The 22,711-nt window shown below is 45.2% G+C and overlaps 1 protein-coding gene across 3 annotated transcripts in view; it reads left to right on the top strand.

Moving 5' to 3' along the window:
- Nucleotides 1–22,711, top strand: part of LOC135549622 (zinc finger protein 385D-like) — a 67,953-nt gene that overhangs the window by 8,764 nt on the left and 36,478 nt on the right. Inside the window, exons 1-2 of one of the 3 annotated variants that reach the window (XM_064979752.1) lie at nucleotides 15,895–16,031; nucleotides 19,975–20,096. In XM_064979752.1, coding sequence (XP_064835824.1) covers nucleotides 16,022–16,031; nucleotides 19,975–20,096 — 132 coding nt within the window. In that variant the 5' untranslated portion in view covers nucleotides 15,895–16,021. Of the gene's footprint in view, nucleotides 1–15,894; nucleotides 16,032–19,974; nucleotides 20,097–22,711 lie in introns of those variants that run through there. The other 2 variants (XM_064979753.1, XM_064979751.1) reach the window with 2 other exon arrangements.

The raw sequence follows: 22,711 nt of genomic DNA, 5'->3' as shown, positions 1-22,711 counted from the left end.
TGAGTGTGTGTGCATGCATCAGAGTTTCTGTGAGCCTAATAAAGCCAATAAATAAAATTAGCACCGGCAAATCATCCTGGTGAAAAAAAAAATTCCATTGTGATATACTAATTTTTTGCCTATTCATTGATGGGAACACCAGTTCATATAAATACATTTGACCCATCATGCATATTGTCTATGGGTTCATTTGCGTAATTTAGTGGCATTAAATTGGGCTGGTGTATATTCGTTAAGTATCTTATTTTTCACAGGCGCACAGCATACAGCTTTTGTGTGTTAAAAATAGTTTGTTGGCCATGATTAAAAAGGGCTACTCCTTTTAATTTCTCAACTGGTAATTGAAGAGCACATCCCATTTGCCATTCAAATGCTTAGGTAACAGTAAGCAGGCTTCAGCGCAACACACCACAAAAGTATGTGGACACCCCGTCAAATTAGTGGATTAAGCTATTTCAGCCACACCCGTTGCTGACAGGTGTATATAATCGAGCACACAGCCATGCAATCTCCATAGACAAACATTTTTAGTAGAATGGCCTTACTGAAGAGCTCAGTGACTTTCAACATGGCACCATCATAGGATGTCACCTTTTCAACAAGTCAATTCGTGAAATGTCTGCCCTGCCCCGGGGAACTGTAAGTGCTGTTATTGTGAAGTGGAAACGTCTAGGAACGGCTCAGCCGCGAAGTGATAGGCCACACAATATCACAGAACGATCCCAAAGAGTGCTGAAGTTCGTAGCGCGTAAAAATAGTCTGCACTCTGTTGCAACACTCACCCCCGAGTTCCAAACTGCCTTTGAAAGCAACATCATCACAAGAACTGTTCACAGGGAGTGGTGTAAAGCTTGCCGTCATTGGACTCTGGAGCAGTAGAAAGGCGTTCTCTGGAGTGATGAATCACGCTTCACCATCTGGCAGTCCGACGGACAAATCTGTAACGTTTGGTGGAGAAGGAATAATTGTCTGGGGCTGTTTTTCATGGTTCAGGCTAGGTTCAGTAGTTCAAATGAAGAGAAATATTAAGGCTACAGTATACAATGACATCCTTTTTTAAAAATGTAACCTTTATTTAACCAGGTAAGACCCATTTAGGTAAAAACTTGGCAAGGGCAACCTGGCAAGAAGGAAGGCAAAACAGGGAAATAGCAGCATGTACATAAAATATTACTACAAAATACACACAAAATACAAAGTGTTACAAGTTACAGATACATTTGAAGACTAGAAACAACTGCTGCTATCACAAACGGTGTCGTTGATCAGAGTCTTAAAAACTCCCCTAACTTTAATATCTTTGGAAGCATGTTCCAGGATGAAGGGGCATTATGGGAAAAAGATTGTTTCCCCATCTCAGTTCTAGCCTTAGGAACAGACAAGGTCAGCAGCGACTGTGAACGAAGACTGTATTGAGTGACTGATCTGGTCAGTAAGGAACAGAGATACAATCAATGCCTTATCAATGCTTGGTACACAAACGTGTACCAGTGCTTTAGCCTTCTGGTGGAAAGAGAGGTCCATTGCACCATAGCATACAGATCACAGTGATGGGTGAGTGATCTAGTATTGGTAATACATCTTAAAGCACCATGACACACTGTGTCCAGAGTTTAAGGTACTTGCTGCATATAGACAATATCACTGTAATCCAGCACTGATAACGAAATGCTTTGATTAATATCCTTTCTGACTGACATTGAAAAGCAAGATTTGTTCCAAAAATAGAAACCCAATTTCAACTTCAGTTATTAATGTGCTGTTTCAAATTCAGCTTTTCATCTAACCAAATCCCAAGATACTTATAGGAGGTGACCCTATCAATTTTCTGACCTTTTAGAGTTAAAATCGGCAAGTGACTCCATCTGTCTACTTTTAGAGAAGAGAAAACCACAGATGAATCTTTGCTTCCAACTTTGTGGCAACAGTTTGGGGAAGGCCCTTTCCTGTTTCAGCATGACAATGCCCCTGTGCACAAAGCGAAGTCCATACAGAAATGGTTTGTCGAGATCGGTGTGGAAAAACTTGACTGGCCTGCACAGAGCCCTGACCTCAACTCCATCCAACACCTTTTGGTGAACCAGGCCTAAACACCAAACATCAGTGCCCGACCTCACTAATGCTCGAGGCTGAATGGAAGCAAGTTCCCGCAGCAATATTCCAACATCTAGCGGAAAGCCAAAGAGTAGAGAGTATAGCATCGAAGGGGGGACCAACTTCATATTACGGCTAGGGGTAGCCTAGTGGTTAGAGCATTGGACTAGTAACCGAAAGGTTGCAAGTTCGAATCCCCGAGCTGACAAGGTACAAATCTGTCGTTCTGCCCCTGAACAGGCAGTTAAACCCACTGTTCCTAGGCCGTCATTGAAAATAAGAATCTGTTCTTAACTGACTTGCCTAGTAAAATAAAGGTAAAATTTAAATTTAAAAAAATATTAATGCCCATGATTTTGGAATGAGATGTTCGATGAGCAGGTTTCCACATACTGTTGGTCATGTAGTGTAGCTACTTAATTGTTTGGAACAGTGGTTCCCATAGTCCTGTACCCCTTCCCACATGCAACCTCTAGCACCAGGGTCAGCGCACTCTCAAATGTAGTTTTTTTGCCATCATTGTAAGCCTGCCACACACACATTAAACGATACATTTATTAAACATAAGAATGAGTAGGAGTTTGTCACAACGCAGCTCGTGGGAAGTGACAAAGAACTCTTATAGGACCAGGGCACAAATAATAATCAATAATTACATATAAATCTTTATTTGTTAATCAAAAATGGTGAATAACTCATCACAGGTTCATGAGAAGGGTGTGCTTGAAAAGATGCCCATAACTCTGCAATGTTGGGTTGTAAATCAGTTTTCACACACTGTGCCTGCATTTAGTTGTCATGCTAGTGAGGGCCGAGAATCCACTCTCCCATAGGTAAGTGGTTGCAAAGGGCATCAGTGTCTTAACAGCACGATCTGCTAAGGCAGGATACTCTGAGCGCTGCCCAATCCAGAAATCTGGCAGTGGATTCTGATTAAATTATATTTTCACTGAACTGCTGGTTGCAATTTCGATGAGACTCTCTTGTTCAGATACCAGTGGACTGGAGGCATGAAAGGGATAAGGAATCCAGTTGGTTGTGTCATCCGTTTGGGGAAAGTACCTGCGTAATTGCGCACCCAACTCACTCAGGTGCTTCGCTATATCACATTTGACATTTGACAAGCTTGAGTTAATTTGCACACAAACAATCATTAAATGATGGAAGACCTGTGTGTTTTCCTTGTTAATGCAGACAGAGAAGAGCTCCAACTTCTTAATCATAGCCTCAATTTTGTCCCGCACATTGAATATTGTTGTGGAGAGTCCCTGTAATCTTAGATTCAGATCACTGACGTGAGAAAAAACCACCCACATAGGCCAGTCAGAAAATTGGGCTACCGAGTGACGAAGCCGTCTAAGGCACTGCATCTCAGTGCTAGAGGCGTCACTACAGACCCTGGTTCGATCCCGGGCTGTATCGCAATCGGCTGTGAACGGGGGTCCCATAGGGCTGCACACAATTGGCCCAGCGTCGTCTGGGTTAGGGGAGGGTTTGGCCGGGGTAGACCGTCATTGCAAAATAAGAATTTGTTCTTTAACTGACTTACGTAGTTAAATAAAGGTTAAAAAGAGACAGGAACATTATTGCAGAGCTGGATGTATCTTCCCATATTCACACAAGGGGCAATTGAGGTCAACACCTCTCTCTGTCTAGCAATTAGCAACAGGCCAGACACAAACTATGGGAGCAGCACATAGTTCCCCTTCCATGTCATGTCTTGTTATGTCTGTTCCTGTCCTTTCTCTTCATTCTCTCTCTCTGCTGGTCTTTTTAGGTTACCTTCTCTGTCTCTCATTCTTCAGCTGTTCTACATCTCCTCTAACTAGCTCATTCACTCTTTCACACCTGTTCTCTCTTCCCCCTCTGATTAGGTCTCTATTTCTTTCTCTGTTCCTGCTACTTTCAGTGTCTGATTCTTGTTTGTGTTTTTTGATGCCAGAAGCAAGCTGTCGTCTCGTTTGCTTCCACCTTGTCCTGTCCTGTCGGAGTCTGCCTGGCAGGAGCATCCTGCACTATACTAACGTTCTTTTTGTTCCGCTGACAACGTTGGAAGAGGATTTATGCCATTCCTGTATTTTCATTAAAGAACTCTGTTTTCTGTTAAAACCGCTTTTGGGTCTTCACTCAAGTTCATAACAGAAGAATCAGACCAAGAATGGACCCAGCGGCTCCGGACCCTTTTCACTCCGCCGTCGAGATCCAGGGAGCGATGCTAGGCAGACACGAGGAGGAATTGTCTGCTGCTCAACATGCCGTTGAGACCCTGGCCGTCCAAGTCTCCGACCTCACAAGACAGGTTCACCAACTCCACCTCGATCCACCGCCCACTTCCAGGGTTTCCGAGTCTCCGGAGCCCAGGATCAACAACCCGCCGTGTTACTCTGGGGAGCCCACTGAGTGCCGCTCATTCCTCACTCAGTGTGATGTGGTGTTCTCTCTCCAGCCCAACACTTACTCCAGGAGCGCAGCCCGCATCGCCTACGTCATTTTCTCTCCTTACCGGACGGGCGCGTGAGTGGGGCACGGCAGTCTGGGAGGCGAGGGCTGAGTGTATTAACCAGTATCAGGACTTTAAGGAGGAGATGATACGGGTTTTTGACCGTTCTGTTTTTGGCGAGGAGGCTTCCAGGGCCCTGTCTTCCCTATGTCAGGGGAATAGATCCATAACGGATTATTCTATTGAGTTTCGCACTCTCGCTGCCTCTAGTGACTGGAACGAGCCGGCTTTGCTCGCTCGTTTTCTGGAGGGTCTCCACGTCGAGGTTAAGGATGAGATCCTCTCCCGGGAGGTTCCTTCCAGTCTGGACTCCTTAATAGCTCTCGCTATTCGCATAGAGCGACGGTTTGATCTTCGTCGCCGAGCTCGTGGAAAGGAGCTCACGTTCTCGTTGCTCCCCTCTCCACATCACTGCCACCTGCCGCATCACTGCCACCCTCCTCCGCCGGCTCGGATGCTGAGCCTATGCAGCTGGGGGGTATTCGCATCTCGGCCAAGGAGAGGGAACGGAGAATCACCAATCGCCTCTGTCTCTACTGCGGCTCCGCTGGTCATTTTGTCACCTCATGTCCAGTAAAAGCCAGAGCTCATCAGTAAGAGGAGGGCTACTGGTGAGCGCAACTACTCAGGCCTCTCCTTCTGGATCACTCACTACCTTTCCGGTCCATCTCCGCTGGCCCGGTTCATCTGCTTCCTGCAGTGCCTTGATAGACTCTGGGGCGGAGGGCTGTTTTATGGACGAGACCTGGGCTCGGGAACATGACATTCCTCTCAGACAGTTAGGGAGCCCAGGGCCTTGTTCGCTTTAGATGGTAGTTCTCTCCCCAAGATTCAGCGTGAGACGCTGCCTTTAACCCTCACTGTCTCTGGTAATCATAGCGAAACCATTTCTTTTTTAATTTTTCGTTCACCTTTTACACCTGTTGTTTTGGGTCATCCCTGGCTAGTGCGCCATAACCCTTCTATTAATTGGTCTAGTAATACTATCCTATCCTGGAATGTTTCTTGTCATGTAACCTGTTTAATGTCTGCTATCCCTCCTGTTTCCTCTGTCTCTTCTTCACAGGAGGAGCCTGGCGATTTGACAGGGGTGCCGGAGGAGTATCACGATCTGCGCACGGTGTTCAGTCGTTCCAAGGCCACTTCTCTCCCTCCACACCGTTCGTATGACTGTAGTATTGATCTCCTTCCGGGAACTACTCCCCCCCGGGGTAGATTATACTCTCTGTCGGCTCCCGAACGTAAGGCTCTCGAGGATTATTTGTCGGTTTCGCTCGACGCCGGTACCATAGTCTCCTCCTCCTCCCCCGCCGGAGCGGGGTTTTTTTTTGTTCAGAAGAAGGACGGGTCCCTGCGCCCATGCGTGGATTATCGAGGGCTGAATGACATAACAGTTAAGAATCGTTATCCGCTTCCTCTTATGTCTTCAGCCTTCGAGATCCTGCAGGGAGCCAGGTTTTTCACCAAATTGGACCTTCGTAACGCCTACCATCTCGTGCGCATCAGGGAGGGGGACGAGTGGAAGACGGCGTTTAACACTCCGTTAGGGCACTTTGAATACCGGGTTCTTCCTTTCGGCCTCGTTAACGCTCCAGCTGTCTTTCAGGCACTAGTTAACGACGTCCTGAGAGACATGCTGAACATTTTTGTTTTCGTTTACATGGACGATATCCTGATTTTTTTCACCGTCTCTCTCGATTCATGTTCAGCACGTGCGACGCGTCCTCCAGCGCCTTTTGGAGAACTGTCTTTATGTGAAGGCTGAGAAGTGCACTTTTCATGCCGCCTCTGTCCCTTTTCTCGGTTCCGTTATTTCCGCTGAGGGCATTAAGATGGATCCCGCTAAGGTCCAGGCTGTCATTGATTGGCCCGTTCCTAAGTCACGCGTCGAGCTGCAGCGCTTTCTGGGCTTCGCTAATTTCTACCGTCGTTTCATCCGTAATTTCGGTCAGGTGGCAGCTCCTCTCACAGCCCTTACTTCTGTTAAGACGTGCTTTAAGTGGTCCGTTTCCGCCCAGGGAGCTTTTGATCTTCTTAAGAATCGTTTTACATCTGCACCTATTCTTGTTACACCTGACATCTCTAGACAGTTTGTTGTTGAGGTTGACGCGTCAGAGGTGGGCGTGGGAGCCATTCTTTCTCAGCGCTCTCTCTCTGACGGCAAGGTCCATCCTTGCGCGTTTTCTCTCATCGCTTATCGCCGTCAGAACGTAACTATGATGTTGGTAATCGCGAACTGCTCGCCATCCGCTTAGCCCTAGGCGAATGGCGACAGTGGTTGGAGGGGCGACCGTTCCTTTTGTCGTTTGGACTGACCATAGGAACCTTGAGTACATCCGTTCAGCCAAACGACTTAATGCGCGTCAGGCTCGTTGGGCTCTGTTTTTCGCTCGTTTCGAGTTTGTTATTTCTTATCGTCCGGGCTCAAAAACACCAAACCTGATGCTTTATCTCGTCTCTTCAGTTCTTCTGAGGTCTCCACCGACCCCGATGGGATTCTCCCTGAGGGGCGTGTTGTCGGGTTGACTGTCTGGGGAATTGAGAGGCAGGTAAAGCAAGCACTCGCTCACACTCCGTCGCCGCGAGCTTGTCCTAGGAACCTTCTGTTCGTTCCCGTTCCTTCTCGTCCGGCCGTTCTTCAGTGGGCCCACTCTGCCAAGTTAGCCGGCCACCCCGGCGTTCGGGGTACGCTCGCTTCCATTCGCCAGCGTTTCTGGTGGCCCACTCGGGAACGTGACGCGCGTCGATTTGTCGCCGCTTGTTCGGTCTGCGCGCAGACTAAATCTGGGAACTCTCCTCCTGCCGGCCGTCTCAGACCGCTTCCCATTCCCTCTCGACCGTGGTCTCACATCGCTTTAGATTTTATCACCGGACTGCCTTCATCAGCGGGGAAGACAGTTATTCTTACGGTTGTCGATAGATTCTCTAAGGCGGCTCATTTCATTCCTCTCGATAAGCTCCCTTCTGCTAAGGAGACGGCTCAGATCATTATCGAGAATGTTTTCCGAATTCATGGCCTTCCGTCTGACGTCGTTTCCGACAGAGGCCCGCAGTTCACGTCTCAATTTTGGAGGGAGTTTTGCCGTTTGATTGGGGCTTCCGTCAGTCTCTCGTCCGGCTTTCATCCCCAGTCTAACGGTCAAGCCGAACGGGCCAATCAGACTGTTGGTCGCATTTTACGCAGTCTTTCTTTTCGTAACCCTGCGTCTTGGTCAGAACAGCTCCCTGGGCAGAGTACGCCCACAACTCGCTTCCCTCGTCTGCTACCGGTCTATCCCCTTTTCAGTGTAGCCTCGGGTACCAGCCTCCGCTGTTCTCAGCTCGCCGAGTCCTGCGTCCCCTCCGCTCAGGCTTTTGTCCAGCGTTGCGAGCGCACCTGGAAGGGGGTCAGGTCGGCACTTTGCCGTAATAGGGCGCAGACTGTGAGGGCCGCTAATAAGCGTAGGACCAAGAGTCCTAGATATTGTTGCGGTCAGAGAGTATGGCTCTCCACTCAGAACCTTCCCCTTAAGACAGCTTCTCGCAAGTTGGCCCCGCGGTTCATTGGTCCGTTCCGTATTTCCCAGGTCATTAATCCTGTCGCAGTGCGACTTCTTCTCCCGCTATCTTCGTCGCGTTCACCCGGTCTTCCATGTCTCCTGTGTTAAGCCCGTTCTTCGCGCCCCGCTCGTCCCCCCCCCATCCTTGTCGAGGGCGCACCCATCTACAGGGTTCGTAAGATTTTGGACATGCGCCCTCGGGGCCGTGGTCATCAGTACCTAGTGGATTGGGAGGGGTACGGTCCTGAGGAGAGGAGTTGGGTTCCCTCTCGGGACGTGCTGGACCGTTCGCTGATCGATGATTTCCTCCGTTGCCGCCAGGTTTCCTCCTCGAGTGCGCCAGGAGGCGCTCGGTGAGTGGGGGGGGTACTGTCATGTCTTGTTATGTCTGTTCCTGTCCTTTCTCTTCATTTCTCTCTCTCTGCTGGTCTTTTTAGGTTACCTTCTCTGTCTCTCATTCTTCAGCTGTTCTACATCTCCTCTAACTAGCTCATTCACTCTTTCACACCTGTTCTCTCTTCCCCCTCTGATTAGGTCTCTATTTCTTTCTCTGTTCCTGCTACTTTCAGTGTCTGATTCTTGTTTGTGTTTTTTGATGCCAGAAGCAAGCTGTCGTCTCGTTTGCTTCCACCTTGTCCTGTCCTGTCGGAGTCTGCCTGGCAGGAGCATCCTGCACTATACTAACGTTCTTTTTGTTCCGCTGACAACGTTGGAAGAGGATTTATGCCATTCCTGTATTTTCATTAAAGAACTCTGTTTTCTGTTAAAACCGCTTTTGGGTCTTCACTCAAGTTCATAACATTCCATTTATCATACATCAGTTGGCATGGCAGCCAGAGTGTTTATTGCTGTATCTGTGACACTAAATGGTCTCTGGTGTAAAGGGATGGATCTAGTATCTCGAGGCAAGAGCTCCCAAACTATGAAGTGATGGATCTGAATATCTGGATGTGATAGCCCTCAACCCATAAAGTGATGGATCTGAATATCTCATGGTGATTGCCCCCCAACCCATAAAGGAATGGATTTAGTATCTCGAGGTGATAGCTCCCAACACATAAAGTAATGGACCGAGTATCTCGAGGGGATAGCCCCCAACCCATAGAATAATGAACCTAGTATCTTGAGGTGATAGCCCCCAACCCATGAAGTGATGGACCTAGTATCTTGAGGTGATAGCCCCCAACCCATGAAGTGATGGACCCAGTATCTCGAGGTGATAGCCCCCAACCCATGAAGTGATGGACCCAGTATCTCGAGGTGATAGCCCCCAACCCATGAAGTGATGGACCCAGTATCTCGAGGTGATATCCCCCAGCCCATAAACACAAAGCAGATAGTAATGTGAAATAGGCTTTTAACATCTGGATGGTTTGGCCCTTGCCTGGCTACCCAAACTCCTTACTCCGGCCTAACGCTACGCCCACGGACGTTTGCTTCTTTTTCTAAATGAGTCTGGATCAGAGTACCTCTCTGACGATTTCTAGAATGGAAACACATGCTAACCGTTCTGATTGGTTCCAGAAACTGGTTGGTTGAGCCAGAGACAGGACACACGTGGGTAAAGCGGCTTTGATACTCTGATTGGTTAGAGATGATCCAATCGCTGATGACTTTGTGTACAACACCCCTCATTTTGACGTCACCACAGACGACTTCAACGATGGCAGTCTCAGACTGAAGTACTGTATGTAGCAAACATAAAGCAGCGGAAGAATTCAATTTGAGTCGTCAGGCAAGTTTGGACCAGGGATGTCATTAACATTATTGCTAGCCTTCACCCAGCAATGCAACCTAGAGCTGTGGTTGTCTCAAAGCAGATCTAGTATGTACCAATTTTCACACCAGCCTGCTAATGGTGAATTTAATTTCTATCTCAGTTCTGCTCTTAGGCAGAGGAGCCAAGAGAAACACCTGTGGATTCTGACTAAGACTAGCCTGGACCCAGTCTGTATGTGCTTTACCCAACATACATGTAGCCCATTTGTAGTTTTTTATTTAACTAGGCAAGTCAGTTAAGAACAAATTCATTTTTTACAATGACGGCCTACTCCGGCTAAACCTGGATGATGCTGGGCCAATTGTGCGCTGCCCTATGGGACTCCCAATTACGGCCGGTTGTGATATAGCCTGGAATCAAACCAGGGTGTCTGTAGTGACGCCTCTAGCACTGAGACGCAGTGCCTTAGACTGCTGCGTCACTCGGTAGCCCATGCCATGCCCAAGGAACTGGCTAAAGTACCTACAGGTCTGAGACCAGCTCCAGGCTACAGTAAGACTGCTACACTCAAACTTTCCCAACCCAAGTCTGAAACCAAGCTTAGTCCTGAGACTAGAGAATTGGGAAACGTTTTGACTTCACTCTCCAGGGAGAAAAAAATGAATAATACCACCAAGACTTAAAGCATTCTGTTCTTTTCCGAGAACAGAAAGTGTCTGGTCTGGCATAACAGTAAGTGACAAAGGAGCGTTACATTTAGTTTATGAGCAGATATTTCCATCTGTGTACTTTTCTTCTCCTCTCTCTGCTGTTGTTCCATGGAGCTGGACAGAAACACGCTAAATAACTCAGGTCAGTGGGAGATACTCTGGGAGGATGCTGGATGTTGAGCTGTTACTGTTACTAAGGGCTTCCTTATATTTGTGTGAAGTGTGAATGATTTATCATGTGATGCTAAGTAGATTCATTTCTTAATTAAAAGGATATTTAAACCAAAACACTGCATTGTATTATGTGGCAGATCCAAGACACCATTCCATTTAAATGCCACTAATTCTGATGAATCTGCCCCAGGTGCCATAGATTGTGAGAAAACAACATGTTTATTGTCCTCCTCGCAAAAACTGGAGGTGAGATTGGAGCAGACAGGCCAAAACGAATGTATATTCTCTGACTGTGAGTGCACAGGGCCTTCAGAAAGTATTCACACCCCTTTATAATGGGAAGCCTAAATAAGTTCAGGAGTAAACAATTACTTAACAAGTCACATAAGTTGCATGGACTCACTCTGTGTGCAATAATAGTGTTTAACATGATTTTTGAATGACTACCTCATCTCTGTACCCCACACATACAATTATCTATAAGGTCCCTCAGTCAAGCAGTGCATTTCAAACACAGATTCAACCACAAAGACCAGGGAGGTTTTCCAATGCTTTGCAAAGAAGAGCACCTATTAGTAGATGGGTAATAATTAAAAAAGCAGACACTGAATATCCCTTTGAGCAAGGTGAAGTTATTAATTACACCTTGAATGGTGTATCAATACATGGTGTATCAATACACTACAAAGATACAGGTGCCCTTCCTAATTTCACCATGAGGCCAATGGTGACTTTAGTTACAGAGATTAATTGCTGTGATAGGAGAACACTGAGGACAGATCAACAACATTGCAGTTACTCCACAATACTAACCTAATTGAGAGAGTGAAATGAAGGAAGCCTGTACAGAATAAAAATATTCCAAAACATGCATCTTGTTTGCAACAAGGCATTAAGTAGTACTGCAAAAAATGTTGCAAAGCTATTCCCTTTCTGTCCTGAATACAAAATGTTATGTTTGGGGCAAATCTAACACAACACATTACTGAGTACCACTCTCCATAGTTTCAAACATAGTAGTGGCTGCATCATGTTATGGGTATGCTTGTAATCAGGACTAGAGAGTTTTACAGGATAAAAAATAAATGGAATGGAGCTAAGCGCAGGCAAACTTCTAGTGGAAAACCTGGTTCAGTCTGCTTTCCACCAGAGACTACACTAGAGTTGCTTACCAAGAAGACAGTGAATGTTCCTGAGTGGCCGAGTTACAGCTTTAACCTAAATCTACTTGAAAACCTATGGCAAGACCTGAAAATGGTTGTCTAGCAATGATCAACAAGGAATTTGACAGAACTTGAAGAATTGTAAAAAGAATGGGCAAAAGTTGCACAATCCAGGTGTGGAAGCTCTTACACCGAACCCAAACCGGATGCGTGCATGCGCCATCGTGCATACAGTGGGGCAAAAAAGTATTTAGTCAGCCACCAATTGTGCAAGTTCTCCCACTTAAAAAGATGAGAGAGGCCTGTAATTTTCATCATAGGTACACTTCAACCATGACAGACAAAATGTAGGATTTTTTATGAATTTATTTGCAAATTATGGTGGAAAATAAGTATTTGGTCAATAACAAAAGTTTATCTCAATACTTTGTTATATACCCTTTGTTGGCAATGACAGAGGTCAAACGTTTTCTTTATATTGCGATTGGCAACTTTCATAAATTAGGTGCATTACCACTACCGACCTCTTTCATCTTTCAGTCACCCACGTGGGTATAACCAATGAGGAGATGGCATGTGGGTACCTGCTTCTACAAATCAATGAGGAGATGGGAGAGGCAGGACTTGCTGCGCAATCTGCGTCAGAAATAGAACTGACTCCTATTTTAGCCCTTGGCAACGCAGACGCTCGTTGGCATGCGCGAGCAGTGTGGGTTCAATAATTGAATAACATGTATGTCTAAATTTATTTTGCAACGCTCGCGCTCACACTTGCACACGCGAGCGGTGTAGTCAGCCTGTTAGAAACTTACCCAGAAAGATTCACAGCAGTTTCGTGAGTGGTGCCTCTCCAAAATATTGACTCAAGGGTGTGAATACTTATGTAAATGAGATATTCCTGTATTTTATTTTCAATAAATTTGCAAACATTTCTAAAAACATGTTTTCACTTTGTCATTATCGGGTATTATGTGTAGATGGGTGAGAGAAAATCAAATGTATTTAATCCATTTTGAATTAATTCAGGCTGTATACCACAACAAACTGTGGAATGAGTCAAGGGGTATGAACACTTTCTGATGAGAAGAGTGTATTTAAGAGCCATGCTTGAGCCAACGTGCGTGTGCGTGTGTGTGTGGACATCTTTAACTATACTTGTGGTTTACTACCACGAGAGGACATTTTGTTTTGTCCCCACAAGGTGAAATGTTATTTCTAGGGGCTTTAGGGTTAAGGTTAGAATTAGTTTTAGGGTTTGAATTAGGGTTAGGAGCTAGGGATCGTTTTATGGTTAGGAGGTAGGTTTAGGTTTAGGGGTTAGGGAAAATAGGATTTTGAATTGGATGAATTGTGTCCCCACAAGTTTAGTTCTACAAGACTGTGTGTGTGTGTGTGTGTGTGTGTGTGTGTGTGTGTGTGTGTGTGTGTGTGTGTGTGTGTGTGTGTGTGTGTGTGTGTGTGTGTGTGTGTGTGTGTGTGTGTGTGTGTGTGTGTGTGTGTGTGTGTGTGTGAGAGGGAGAGAGAGTCTATGCATGTGCACATGTGATGGTGATGGTGATGATGATAGCACCTAGTGTGATGTTATGTGTGTGGGACATACGGTGCATTCAGAAAGTATTCAGACAACTTGACTTTTTCTACATTTTGTGACGTTACAGCCTCGTTCTAAAATTGATTAAATTGCCTTTTCCACTCATCAATCTATACAAAATACGTCATAATGAAAAAGAAAAACAGATTTTTATACATTTTTGCTAATTTATAAAAAGAAGACAACTGAAATATCATATTTACATAACTATTCAGAACCTTTGCACAGTACATTGTTGAAGCACATTTGACAGTGATTACAGCCTCAAGTCTTCTTGGGTATGATGCTACAAGCTTGGCATACCTGTATGTGGGACTTTCTCCCATTCTTCTCTGCAGATCCTCTCAAGATCTGTCAGGTCTCTCTAGAGATGTTCAATCGGGTTCCAGTCTGGACTCTGGCTGGGCCACTGAAAGACATTCAGAGACTTGTCCCGAAATCACTCCTGTGGTGTCTTGGCTGTGTACTTAGGGTCGTTGTCCTGTTGGAAGGTGAACCTTCACCCCAGTCTGAGGTCCTGAGCGCTCTAGAGCATGTTTTTATCAAGGATCTCTCTGTACTTTGCTCCGTTCATCTTTCCCTCGATCCTGACTAGTCTCCCAGTCCCTGCCACTGAAAAACGTCCCCACAGCATGATGCTGCCACCACCATGCTTCACCGTAGGGATGATGCCAGGTTTCCTCCAGAAGTGACACTTGCTATTCAGGCCAAAGAGTTCAATCTTGGTTTTACTGCATTTTACTGAGGAGTGGCTTCCATCTGGCCGTTCTACCATAAAGGCCTGATTGGTGGAGTACTACAGAGATGGTTGTCCTTCTGGAAGGTTCTCCCATCTCCACAGAGGAACTCTGGAGCTCTGTCAGAGTGATCATCAGGTTTTCGGTCACCTCCCCGACCAAGGCACTTCTCCCCCGATTGCTCAGTTTGGTTGAGCAGCCAGCTCTAGGAAGAGTCTTGATGGTTCCAAACTTATTCCATTTAAGAATGATGGAGGCCACTGTGTTCTTGGGGACATTCAATATGGCAGAAATGTTTTGTTACCCTTCCCCAGATCTGTACCTCGGCACAATCCTGTCTCGGAGCTCTATGGACAATTCCTTCGACCTCATTGGCTTGGTTTTTGCTCTGATATGCACTGTCAACTGTGGGGCCTTATATAGACAGGTGTGTCTTTCATAGCAAAGGGTCTGAATACTTATGTAAATAAGGTATTTCTGTTTGAATTTGTATTTTTATTTAAGCAATTTTACAATAACGCTGTAACGTAACAAAGTATGAAAAAAGTCAAGGGGCCTGAATACTTTCCAAATGCTCTGTATCTGCATGCTGTATGTGGCTTCCTTCTGAACCAGTGAACACAGGGAGCATCTAAAAATACCAGCCACTGGAGGAATGGAGTGAGGATGTTAAAGGATTTACACACAGGCTCATCCAAAGACAACAGCCTGGTCAGCCTCCATAGACTCACAGTGGAGTGAATGAATCACAGTGAGGAAGCAGGGATTTCCCCATTTTTAGGGCTGGATGGTGACCATGGTATCCCATATGCCGCATCAGATGACATCAGTTCTCTGCCCTCCCTCCCTCCCTCCCTCCCTCCCTCCCTCCCTCCCTCCCTCCCTCCCTCCCTCCCTCCCTCCCTCCCTCCCTCCCTCCCTCCCTCCCTCCCTCCCTCCCTCCCTCTCTATGTCTATGTTTGCATGCACACGTGTGCATGTCAATAGGTTAACAAGAGCACCTGGCTCAGTGAGGACTTGACCAATAACCTCAAATAGCATACTACAGATGACACAGACACACCCTGCATATGGAGCCTACACTCCAATAAAGTAAAATTCTTCACACATCTCAGAGCAAGACAGAGAGAGAAGGAGGGGGAGGGAAACAGAAGCCATGTTTACACCTGGTTCTAACATCATTTATCATTTTTCCTGATCTTGTTTACATTCTGATTCTGCCCACATTTTCAGGCAGGTGTAGACGACTAAAAGATCAGCCTCAAGAGTTATTCAGGGACCCATTGTACATGGATATCATTCAAGTTTTAACAGATCTGGATGGTCAAATCATTTAAATCATTATTATACCGACCTCTCAAATCATTGACAGGTTGCACCATTGGCGTATGGCATCAATAATTGTCTTAAAATAAATACATTCATATTATTTTGATAGAAAGTCAAATAATGTGTATACAGGCAGGCACCAGGAAATCTAGTCACAATGCGAGCACAGTGGACTGAAAAGAGAGACATTTTACCTCCATGTGTAAACGAACCTTAAGCTGATAGTGATTGGGACCACATGTTAGCTCAAGGTGTAAACAAGGTTAGAGAGAGAGAGGGAGTTCAGCGGAGGGAGAGTAGCCTACCTCAGCCTACCTCAGCAGTGAGTGGTAGCCTATTGTGGAGGAGAGGAGACTCATTCTGGACCCATCATACCACCATGCTCAGCTAGAATCGATTGAAGACTTGACCAGGGGGTGGTGAAGTTGCATGCAAACGGAATATTGATTGTTGATAAGACCAGCATGTATTTTGGTAAGGAGATACTTATTTTTACTTCAAGTATAGTAGGAAATTACCAGAATGCATTTAGGTAGCCTTAAATAAATAAAATATTGCCTACTCAAACGGGTTAGGTTAATTACAATTTAAGGCTCAGTAAATGCACAGTTAGATGCTTCATGTAAATGTCTGCTGTAAAGATGCAGACGTATGGGTCACAGAAATAGCCTGTTGCCCACCCTGGCAAGTTGAGTCAACCTTTTTGTTTTGTTGTCCCCAACGATGAAATCGGGAGGGGTCTGTGGATCTGTCTACGTCCTTTAGTACGTACATACATACATGCTTTTGCAGACTGTACGATTTTATGCGTTTTATGCCCAGATTGTATCCCCAGAAAAGATTGATTTCCACGTCGTGGGAAAATTCTTAGGTCGTAAAGGATTATCGAACGTCTTGGACCGTTCAGTGTGACAGGGTCTAGGTCTGCCGATGAAGTACCACTACGTGAGAATGTAGGCTCCGACAAAGTTCTGGTAGTGTCAGAATGTTTAGCCTTTATAGTGTAATGCGGCAGCTGTTACACAACGATCAGAGCGACTGACAAATAGGAAAACGTCTGGCAGTGAGTAGTATGCACACAGTAATACGGAATATTCAGATTAATATAATTGTCAATTTTTTTAAACGTTTATGATGTGAAAAAAGAACGATTCCCAAAAGATCTTGTTTACATGTAATTTGAAATCAGGCTACTTGATGGGATTTTGATAAATGCACAAAATCGCCAATCAAAATAAACGTTCTACCACAGCGACCATGTTATTTTGGGGAAGACTATTTGATTATGAGTTGGACACAAAGTTTCTATGTGAACTATTTCACACATAGTTTTGAGGAGTTCGAATCAGAGTTCACTTTGGTCATCCAACAACAGCGCAATATCTCAATCTGCTACGTGTGTAGGCTATATTCAGCCTATACATAGCCCCCTTCTCCCACCAATCCGAATCGGATGCACTCATAAATGCGCTGCTACTACTCACATATTTCTGAGATCTCAAATGATGATGCTGTGTGCATTTAATCAAATGCTGTCAAAAACAACCAATGAGCGCAGTCAAGCAACCAATAATAATGCGTGACTGGTTATTTTCTTGTGTTCGCTACGGACTGCGTTCTGTTCTCACCGTGAGCGAACGGCACCACAGTACGAACTGAATCGGACCGAGACCACCCTTTTTGAGTACCACGGCGCGTTGTTTAGTGCGTTCCCGAGTGCGGATAGATCGTTAACACCAGATTTCGGGAAAACCTCACCAAATCATTTCGGTGTAAAATCCCCCTAAAATTCATAGAATAAATGATGTTTTCCGAACTCACTTCACTAGCATAGAGCAGGGGCTCCCAAACTTCAAGTGGTCTGAATACTTTCTAAAGGCACTGTATTTGAAAACCACACCACAAAAAAACGACATACATGCAGTGCATTCGGAAAGTATGCAGACCCCTTGACTTCTCCACCTTTTATTACCTTACAGCCTTATTCTAAAATGGAATTAAAACATGTTTTTCCTCATCAAACTACACACAATACCCCATAAAGACAATGGGTCTGAATATTTTCAGAATGCACTGTAAGTACAGAAATATGGTATTACTCTTGTTTACTCAACTCAGGGCTTCTGCCTCCAACTCTATTTGATGATAAAGTGTGACTTTGCTCCATGCTGTCATGCCTGGTGCTACAACATAAACCTTCTAAGTCTGCTTCCCAAATCGACCCCTGTTCCATACATAATGAACTGGTTTTGACCAGTCCGATGGGAGGGATCAATGGGATTTAGAAGGGGGAAAAAGTAGGAAGCATTGTTCTCTCTGCATGTCTCTCAGCCAAAGGCAATGATATTACTATCTATACATTTTATATTAGAAGACTGCAGAATCACAGAGTGTGAGACAGAAAGAGAGAAAGAGATGGAGAAAGAGACAGTGAGGGACAGAGTGAGAGACATAAAGAGAGAGACAGATATAGAGAGACAAACAGAGCGAGACAGAGAGAGTGAGTCAGAGAGGGAGTCGGAGAGGGAGTCGGAGAGGGAGTCGGAGAGGGAGTCAGAGAGAGGGAGTCAGAGAGAGGGAGTCAGAGAGAGAGAGAGTCAGAGAGAGAGAGAGTCAGAGAGAGAGAGAGAGTCAGAGAGAGAGAGAGACAAAGAGGGAGAAAGAGAGACAGAAAGAGAGACAGACAGAGCGAGACAGAGAGAGGGAGTCAGAGAGAGGGAGTCAGAGAGAGGGAGTGAGAGAGTGAGTCAGAGAGAGAGAGAGTCAGAGAGAGAGAGTCAGAGAGAGAGAGACAAAGAGGGAGAAAGAGAGACAGAAAGAGAGACAGACAGAGCGAGACAGAGAGAGGGAGTCGGAGAGGGAGTCAGAGAGAGGGAGTCAGAGAGAGAGAGAGACAAAGAGGGAGAAAGAGAGACAGAAATAGAGACAGACAGAGCAAGACAGAGAAATAGACTGAGAGAGAGAGGGAGACTCCCATATCTACTGGGTAAAATACCAAAGTGTGCCATCACAGCAGCAATATTTGTGACCTGTTGCCACAAGAAAAAGGCAACCAGTGAAGAACAAACACCATTGTAAATACAACCCATATGTATGTTTATTTATTTTCCCTTTTGTACTTTAACCATTTGCACATCGTTACAACACTGCATACATAATATTACATGTGTAATGTCATTATTCTTTAGGAACTTCTATGAGTGTAATGTTTACAGTAAATTTTTATTGTTTATTTCACTTTTGTATATTATCTACTTCACTTGCTTTGTCAATGGTAATATATGTTTCACATGTTAATAAAGCCCCTTGAATTTAATTTAGAGACAGACAGACAGACAGACAGACAGACAGACAGACAGACAGACAGACAGACAGACAGACAGACAGACAGACAGACAGACAGACAGACAGACAGACAGACAGACAGACAGACAGACAGACAGAGACATCGAGAGAGGAGGGAGGGAGTGAGGTAGGGACAGACAGAGAGATCAAGAGAAGATGAGGGAGCGAGGTAGGGACAGACAGAGATCAAGAGAAGATGAGGGAGCGAGGTAGGGACAGACAGAGAGATCAAGAGAAGATGAGGGAGCGAGGTAGGGACAGACAGAGAGATCAAGAGAAGATGAGGGAGCGAGGTAGGGACAGACAGAGAGATCAAGAGAAGATGAGGGAGCGAGGTAGGGACAGACAGAGAGATCAAGAGAAGATGAGAGCACGAAGGGAGCGAGGTAGCGACAGACAGAGAGATCAAGAGAAGATGAGAGCACGGAGGGAGCGAGGTAGGGACAGACAGAGAGATCAAGAGAAGATGAGAGCACGGAGGGAGCGAGGTAGGGACAGACAGAGAGATCAAGAGAAGATGAGGGAGCGAGGTAGGGACATACAGAGAGAAAACACACAATCAGCTTGTGCTCTAACACTCATCTTTCTCTTATTAGCTCTTGTACTTACTAGTCCTCTTTAGTCTTCACTCTCTTTCTCTCTCTCTCTCGCTCAGACACACACACACACACACACACACACACACACACACACACACACACACACACACACACACACACACACACACACACACACACACACACACACACACACACACACACACACACACACGGTAATCAGGCCAAATGTTTGTGCAGCAGGGTGTACATGGGTGGGGCTGTGATTGTTATGATTATCAAACTGTAATCAGGCTCAGTGGAAATCCCAAAACAAAACAAACTCTCCATAATCAGGAACTCACCCACACAAACAGAGCTAATCACAGAGGATGCACTAATGACCTTATTGAACCACATACTGTGGGCCAGTATGTGTGTATGTGTATGTGAGTGAGTGTGATTAGCTCCTCGCCCTCACCCTCTTTTTAAACTGTATTAATCTGTTTAGAATTGACATGATGACTGTCTCCTAGGTAACGTCTCTCAGACCGCTACCCTGCCTTCATTGGACCTTGGGCCTCCTGTGGGAGGAGTCCACCAATCCATGGCGCTGAAGCCCCTCCTCCCGCTCAGCCTGTTCCATGGTTTCACTGAAGTGAGTAGTGTCTATCACTACCATCACCATAGTTAGTTAGTAGTACACAATGCTTTGACATTTTTCCACACAACCGGAGGTGAGCTTTACTCTGCTGTTTCTGCACTTAGAACTCTGTCCAGGTCACGCTAGACAAGGTGGAATCTTTTTGTGTCTGTAAAATGTATCATGTGAGAAATGTCAGTGGAAACGCTTTTATGCACAAATATTGATATAATAACCATCATTTCTAAGTAAACTTGGAGTCATGCGATGACATGTTGTGTGGTCCTCCCACTACAACTCGTCAGGAAAGCATGCAGTTTATTAGGCTACAGATGAAATAAGTTATGATGAACTTCACAGGGTGGTGAAAGTGCACAGAGATGAGCTTGATGCTCCTTTCAACAGTACATACAGTACAATACATATCAAGAGGCATGGTGGCATGATGATCGATGCTTGGCTGCCATTTGACAAGTAAAAAGAAAAAGAAAAAGAATCTCGCTCTTTTTTCCATAAAAAGAATCTCATCATGTAGGCTACACGTGCGCTCTAGCCAAGCGCACAGATAGAGCTGTTGTGGTGGCCACAATACCAGAGTGGGCACACTCACTGTATAACGCAACAGTTTTTGTGAGACAACCATCAGTATAGTTGAAAATGAGATGGAAACCCATTTAAGTAGTATTTTTTTATTCGGTACATGGGAATTTGAATACAAAAAGTATTTTGATGTGCATTACGTCATCACACACAGCCTTTTATCGGCAACAAGTCAATTTGATGGAAAATGTGCATATTGTTTTTATGCAGATTCTTTTATATTCGTATGAAAATCTTTCGCCAATTGGATGGAAACCTACCTCATGAAAAGTTTCAGAGATAGACAGCCAAACAGTGGAGATAGGATTCTCTGTATCACCTGGTTTAAAATTGAGATTTTCTTATCAAATCAAATGTTTTTCGTCACATGCTTGGTAAACAACAGGTGTAACAGTGAAATGCCTACTTACGGGCCCTTCCCAACAATGCAGAGAGAGAAAATAGAGAAATAATAGAAAAGTAAAACACGTAATAATAGATACACAATGAGAAACAGTAACTTAGAGTCGATGTGTAGGTAATTGAGGTAGATATGTACTGTACATCATCAAAATCAGATCAAATCAAATTTATTTATATAGCCCTTCGTACATCAGCTGATATCTCAAAGTGCTGTACAGAAACCCAGCCTGAAACCCCAAACAGCAAGCAATGCAGGTGTAGAAGCACGGTGGTTAGGAAAAACTCCCTAGAAAGGCCAAAACCTAGGAAGAAACCTAGAGAGGAACCAGGCTATGTGGGGTGGCCAGTCCTCTTCTGGCTGTGCCGGGTGGAGATTATAACAGAACATGGCCAAGATGTTCAAATGTTCATAAATGACCAGCATGGTCGAATAATAATAAGGCAGAACAGTTGAAACTGGAGCATCAGCACGGCCAGGTGGACTGGGGACAGCAAGGAGTCATCATGTCAGGTAGTCCTGGGGCATGGTCCTAGGGCTCAGGTCCTCCGAGAGAAAGAAAGACTGAGAGAAGGAGAGAATTAGAGAACGCACACTTAGATTCACACAGGACACCGAATTGGACAGGAGAAGTACTCCAGATATAACAAACTGACCCCAGCCCCCCGACACATAAACTACTGCAGCATAAATACTGGAGGCTGAGACAGGATGGGTCAGGAGACACTGTGGCCCCACCCGAGGACACCCCCGGACAGGGCCCAACAGGAAGGATATAACCCCACCCAGAGACTGAGTTTGCGTCTCTGACATGGGTAGGCAGACCGTTCCATAAAAATGGAGCTCTATAGGAGAAAGCCCTGCCTCCAGCTGTTTGCTTAGAAATTCTAGGGACAATTAGGAGGCCTGCGTCTTGTAACCGTAGCGTACGTGTTGGTATGTACGGCAGGACCAAATCAGAGAGATAGGTAGGAGCAAGCGCATGTAAGGCTTTGTAGGTTAGCAGTAAAACCTTGAAATCAGCCCTTGCTTTGACAGGAAGCCAGTATAGGGAGGCTAGCACTGGAGTAATATGATCACATTTTTTGGTTCTAGTCAGGATTCTAGCAGCCGTATTTAGCACTAACTGAAGTTTATTTAGTGCTTTATCCGGGTAGCCGGAAAGTAGAGCATTGCAGTAGTCTAACCTAGAAGTGACAAAAGCATGGATTAATTTTTCTGCATCGTTTTTGGACAGAAAGTTTCTGATATTTGCAATGTTACGTAGATGGAAAAAAGCTGTCCTTGAAATGGTCTTGATATGTTCTTCAAAAGAGAGATCAGGGTCCAATTACCCTGAGAGATCAGGGTAATTGTCAGATTCAACAGAAGATCTCTTTGTTTCTTGGGACCTAGAACAAGCATCTCTGTTTTGTCCGAGTTTAAAAGTAGACAGTTTGCAGCCATCCACTTCCTTATGTCTGAAACACATGCTTCGAGCAAGGGCAATTTTGGGGCTTCACCATGTTTCATTGAAATGTACAGCTGTGTGTCATCCGCATAGCAGTGAAAGAAGTGCCGTCTCAGTGCTATGATGGGGTCTAAAACCAGACTGAAGCATTTCGTATACATTGTTTGTCTTCAGGAAGGC

Source organism: Oncorhynchus masou, chromosome 12 (assembly GCF_036934945.1).
Source record: "Oncorhynchus masou masou isolate Uvic2021 chromosome 12, UVic_Omas_1.1, whole genome shotgun sequence".
In the NCBI taxonomy this organism is placed as follows: domain Eukaryota; kingdom Metazoa; phylum Chordata; class Actinopteri; order Salmoniformes; family Salmonidae; genus Oncorhynchus; species Oncorhynchus masou.
Note: the sequence above shows the minus strand (reverse complement) of the source record. Positions and strands in the feature narration are given on the sequence as shown.